Below are 6,000 nucleotides of genomic sequence, written 5' to 3'. Positions count from 1 at the left end.
AAAATCCTGTGAACTGCACTGAAATCCTAAACAATGTTATCAGCCCTGCCCAGTTCTCCTTTGTGAACTACAGAATTCCCCTATGTTATGGCAAGAGGAAGGTGTTTGTAGTCTAAAAGAGACTCAAGTGACAACGCTAATTCCCAATAGATACAAGATGAGCATTGTCACTCTAGGACAGGAAATTACTGACAGAATCATCAGCTGAAAATAAAGGAAAAGAAAACAATGGAAAGACTGGTAAGATGCAATGTATTCAATGTTTGTTTTGGGTTTAGATATACTTCATTTAGAGAACAGTAGGCGATCCACCAATTGTAATGGACCACCTTAATCTAAAGGGTCTGTGGTGACTAAACCATCAGTAATAGTGTTCCCTTTACTTGTGGGGAGCTCAAATACACCTTTTCAGCCAAAAAATTCTTGCTGGTATAGACTTTTAAAACCATTTATTTGTATAGTGAAATTTCTTTGGTATAAATACTTGTAAACCAACTGCACACTGACAGCCTTGTAGATATGTTACAGTTTTTGGTTTGTCGCATTGTTGATCACCACCAGTTTAAATTGCCCTTCTGGTATGTTTGATGACAGAAATCTTTTCATCTAAAAAAAAAAAAAAAAGACACAGAATAAAGCTCCTACTACTTGCCTAGTTTTAGAAGAATACAACATTTTAAAGGAAATCTATGGTCACAGTATGCATTTCATTTTGTGATAGCCTTTGTAATAGCAATACAAATAGGTATGATTGACAATACTGTATAAGCTTATGCAGAAAATCTTCTGAAACTGAAGTGGCGTTCCATCGCAGCCATCTTGGTACACATTGCAGTCGCCCACAGTAAGGATACAGTGAGAGGGCGGCAAGCAGACATGTATTTAAAACCAACCGGAGTCTTTGCATTTCACACTTTACTAGCAAACTGAGCTTATATAGTGAAATACAGTATTTAGAAACCTGTGTGACTGTTTTGATGTTGAATTTTAAAAGCAGGGGTGTTCTGTCAGATCAGCAAACCTGTGAGATCAGCAGGCTTGCCGCTGCTTTAAAATACAACATGAAAACACTCAGCCGTATTTCAAAAGACGGTATTACATTAGATAAGCTCAGTTAACTGGTAAAAATAAGTTTGAAATGCAAGACTCCGGGGGGTGTAAAAAGATGTCTGCTTGCCACCTTCCCGCTATATCCTTACTGTGGACAACTGTGGGGTGTACCAAGATGGCCGTCGCAGAACACCACTCCTGTTACAAAATTTGATGGGTCTCCCCAATATGAAGGAAAACAGGCTATGTGTAATGTGTGACACAGCGAGGTCTATTCACAGGACATAATGAATATGTGTCACAGAATTCAGTAAATTTCGGGGATCCTCACAAAGTAAATTTACAAATGTCAAGATCATTCAGAGTAATAGTAGGCTAGAAATAGTTGAAATACAATGTAGAAATGAATATATAATTTTTATATTTTGACTATAGATGTACTTTAATTGGCAGTTTTTTTGCCACTCTGTGATCATATGATTTGTTATAGCAATTTAGAAACTTTTGAAGCCAAAGACAATTATTTTCAAATTGAGGTCAGCAATGGCAGGCCTAAATATTTCCTGTTAGTGGCCAAACAGGGACACCATGCCACCTACATCTATGTTCAATGATACCATGCAATGCTCACTGCAGCACCCTGCACACGAGGTCTAAGCCAGCATAGTGTATCAATAAATTTTTTTGAATATCTTACATTCTGTACACAGTAGTTTTTCTTTTTTTTTTTCGTTTTGTACACTGTAGCTAGGGTATGAGGACATTTTAGAAGGGTGCAATTTTGTTAACGCCTTTCCTTTGATGTGCATAGTTATATGTATTGAACAGCCATTTATTAATACAGGAAGGAAACGTGAGGACACTTTCCCTCCTATCTCTGCAAGATTAGATTTTTTTTTGTTCTCGGTGTCAGGCCTTGAACAGCAAAGTGTCAAATATTATTAAAATTTTATATTTTTAAGCACCTCAATACAGGGCACTTAAACCCCCTTCCTGCCCAGACCAATTTTCAGTTTTCAGCACTCTCACACTTTGAAAGACAATTACTTCGTTATTCAACACTGTATCCGTATGAAATGTGTGTCTTTTTTTCACACAAATAGAGCTTTCTTTTGGTGGTATTTAATCACTAGTGAGTTTTTTTATTTTTTGTGCTATAAATAAAGACCGTTTTGTCAAAAAAATGCCTTTTACTTTGTTTCTGTCATAAAATTTAGCAAATTAGTAATTTTCTTCATACATTTTGGCCAAAATGTATACTGCTACATAGCTTTGGTAAAAATAACCGAAATTAGTGTGTATATTATTTGGTCTTTGTGAAAGCTATAGAGTCTACAAACTATGGTGCCAATCACTGAAAATTGATCACATCTGATCAGGCCTTCAGTACATCAGATGTATCTAATTTCTTGAGACACTAACAAGATCAGGAAAGTACAAATACCCCCCAAATGACCCCTTTTTAGAAAGTAGATATTCCAAGGTATTGAGTAGGATGGTGAGTTTTTTTAAGTTGTATTTTGTTCCCACAATAAGATTTTTTATTTTTTTTTACAAAATTGGCATATTATCAGGTTATTTCTCACACATAGCATATGCATACAACAAATTACACCCCAAAATATGTTCTGCTACTCTTCACGAGTATGGTGATACCACATGTGTGAGACTTTTACACAGCCTGGCCACATACAGAGGCCCAACATTGAAGTAGCACCTTCAGGCGTTCTACGAGCATAAATGACCCATCTCATTTCTCAACCACCTATTACAATTTTGAAGACCCTGGAGCACCAGGACAATGGAATTGCCCACAAAATGACCCTATTTTGGAAAGCAAACACCCCAACGTATAATCCATGAGGCATAATGAGTCTTTTGAACAGTTCATTTTTTTCCAGACGTTTTTGGAAGATGTGTAAAAAATAAATTAAAGTGCATTTTTCTTTACACAAAGTTGTCAATTTGTAAGATATTTCTAACACATAGCATGTATATAGCAAAACTTACACCCCAAAATACATTCTGCTACTCTTCCCAAGTATGGCAATCCCACGTGTTAGACTTTTACACAGCTTGGCCACATACAGAGGCCCAACATTGAAGTAGTACCTTCAGCGCCTAGAGGCGATTCAGTTCGCATTGTGCGCTATACAAGTATTTCATTCATTCATTCATTCAGGCGTTCTAGGAGCATAAATTACACATCTCATTTCATTCCTACCCATCACACTTTTGAAGGTCTTTGAGCACCAGGTCAATATAATTACCCACAAAATTACCCAATTTTGGAAAGAAAACACCCCAACGTATATTCTATGAGGCATGGGCTGCAGATAGTTACTGGGGTATTCTGAGGGTCTGCAGATAGATACTTGGATAACTTGATGAGCTGCAGACAGGTACTCGGGTACTCTGATGGGCTGGTGACGGGTACTCTGAAGGGCTGGTGGCAGGTACTCGGATACTCTGATGGGCTACAGATAGGTACTCTGGGACTCTGATGGGCTGGTGACCGGTATTCGGGTACTCTGAAGGGTGGTGACAGGTACTCGGTACTCATATGAACTGTGACAGGTACTCAGATGAACTGTGAAAGGTACTCGGGTACTCTGATACTCAGATGGACTGTGACAGGAACTCGGGTACTCCTTTGGACTGGGACAGGTACTTGGGTATGCAGATGGACTATGACAGGTACTCCTATGGACTGTGTGTGACAGGTACTCAGATGAACAGTGACAGGTACTTTGATGGGTCTCCAAACTTTCTAAAGAAAGGGCCAGTTTACTGTCCTTGAGACTTTAGAGGGGCCGGATTGTGCCTAGTGGGAGTAAAAAATGGCAAATCTTTGGTATTGGGGTGAAAAAAGTTGATGTTAGTGGAAGGAATAGTGCCCCATTGTTAGTGTCAGTGGCAGGAGTTTTGCCTTGTTATAGGTGTTAATAGAAGGAAAAATGCCTCAAGGGCCAGATAAAGGCAAACAAATGTCTGCAGTTTGGGGGCCACTGATCTATGCAGTTCACAGTAATTTCCTTATTACTCCTATAAAAATGTAAAACGGGAGTGCTTAACCCATGGCCTGCAACCTTAAACCAGGGAAGCCCATGCCTGGTCCTCTGGGATGATGGGTTGTCAACTGGTTGCTGACACACCATCCCAGAGCACTCAGAGTGTATGGTGCCGGCACTGGTGGAAGTGGACAGCATCGAAGGGAGCAGGAACCGCATAATAGGGATGGGCCGAACGGACCCCTCTTCGATTCGCACCAGAATTTTTGAAATTTTAGACCCAAATAACGAACCCCAATAAAATCAATGGGACCCGAGCGTCAAAAATCAAAAGTGCACATTTTGAAGGCTTATATGCAAGTAATTGGGCATACAATGGTTATAGGGGTCAGGGTCCTGCCCTGTGGGACATGTATGAATAAAAAAAAAAGTTTGTGAAAAACGTCATTTTTAAATGAGCAGTGATTTTTTTGATTTTTAAAGTGAAAGCACAAAGGAAAACATCCTTCCAATATAGTGCCCCCGGGGGTCCAATTAGTCTACCTGTAAAGTGGCAGATCTGTACCATGTTTATAATCTGCTGCAACAATAATTGCATTAATAAAGCCAACAAAAAAAAAGAAATGTTCCCTGCAAGCTGTCTTTATTTTGCTCAGCAACAGCTGGGGAGTCAGTGTGTATGATGAGGCCACAATGTAGTGCACTGGGATTTTTTTGGGATAGAAGTAACGGGTGCATAAAAATTGGTCTTTGGGTGTCATAACCCTATAGAGGTAATCTTGATGAAAGCAAGAATTGTCCTTGCTGTAAAAAATTGCAATGATATGCACCTGTCAAACAGGTGCTGAAAAATTGGTCTTTGGGTGTTAATTGTGCCCATGAAACCTATACCAAAAACAGTCTTCCAGATGAAACGATTGAACACCCTCAAAGCTAGGCAGCCTTGAAGTCCTGCAGAGATTCCACATCCCAAAAAGAATTAGTGATATCGGCATCAGGGGCATCATAGCTGGTAATCCAGGACTGAATCATTTTTATAACAGAGTCTGTGAACAGACGTGTTCTATGATCAGTAACGGAACCTTCCTGCAACACTGAATGCCCGTTCTGAAAGCACGCTGGATGCAGGGCAGCCCAACAACTCAATAGCATACTGGGCAAGTTCTGGCCAGTGGTCTATTCTCATGACCCAGTAAGTCAGTGGATCATCAGCTGGAAAGCTCTGCATCTCTGTTTTGGCCCTGAGGTAATAGTCTACCATGTGATGCAGATGCTAGTGATTGGATGTGGAAGCTAACAGCCCTGGGCGGCGAAGACAAAAAAAATTCCAACCAGTAATCATCCTTCTCCTTTATGTCGCATATTCTTGGGTCCTTTCGCAGGCTTTGATGCATGAGGTTGCCCATGCCGAAGCTTGAGAAGCAGTCTCCTCAGAGTCACTCAGGATGACAGCACCTAGAACTTCCTCCTCCCAGCCACAAGCTACTCTCAAGGTTCCTGGGGTTGGAAAGCCATCCCCAAATTGACGCATGTCTTCCTCTTCTTCGAAGCCTATGAAAGTGCCAGAATCCTCCTCCTCCTCATCATCCTTCCCTCTTTTCTCCTGTGTGTTCTGTGACATAGGAATGATGATGTTTGGATAAAGTGGGCCTTGAGAGAAAAGGAAGTCCTCTTCCTCCTGCTGCTCTGCCTCCAGTGACCTGTCCATAATGCCACGCAGAGTCTGCTACAGCAGGAACACAACAGGGATTGTGTCAGTGATGCATGCACTGTCAGTGCTCACCATCCTTGTGGCCTTCTCAAATGGTGACAATACAGTGCATGCATCCTTAATGATCAGCCATTGGTGTGGGGGAAAAAAAGCCAAGGTGGCCTGAGCCTGTCGTTGTGCTGTAGTGGCACAGATACTCGTTGACAGCCCTCTGCTGCATGCATAGCT

The 6,000-nt window shown here is 40.9% G+C and overlaps 1 protein-coding gene across 1 annotated transcript in view; it reads right to left on the bottom strand.

The window, feature by feature from the left end:
* Window positions 1-432: 432 nt before the first annotated feature.
* Window positions 433-6,000, bottom strand: part of CENPP (centromere protein P) — a 59,900-nt gene continuing 54,332 nt past the window's right edge. The window contains exon 5 of the mRNA XM_077453157.1: window positions 433-606. Coding sequence (XP_077309283.1) covers window positions 523-606 — 84 coding nt within the window. The 3' untranslated portion in view covers window positions 433-522. The remainder of the gene's footprint in view (window positions 607-6,000) is intronic.

The sequence above is a fragment of the Lithobates pipiens genome, unplaced genomic scaffold (assembly GCF_037356315.1).
Source record: "Lithobates pipiens isolate NorthernLeopardFrog02 unplaced genomic scaffold, aLitPip1_a1.2 Scaffold_23, whole genome shotgun sequence".
NCBI classification, from domain to species: domain Eukaryota; kingdom Metazoa; phylum Chordata; class Amphibia; order Anura; family Ranidae; genus Lithobates; species Lithobates pipiens.
Note: the sequence above shows the minus strand (reverse complement) of the source record. Positions and strands in the feature narration are given on the sequence as shown.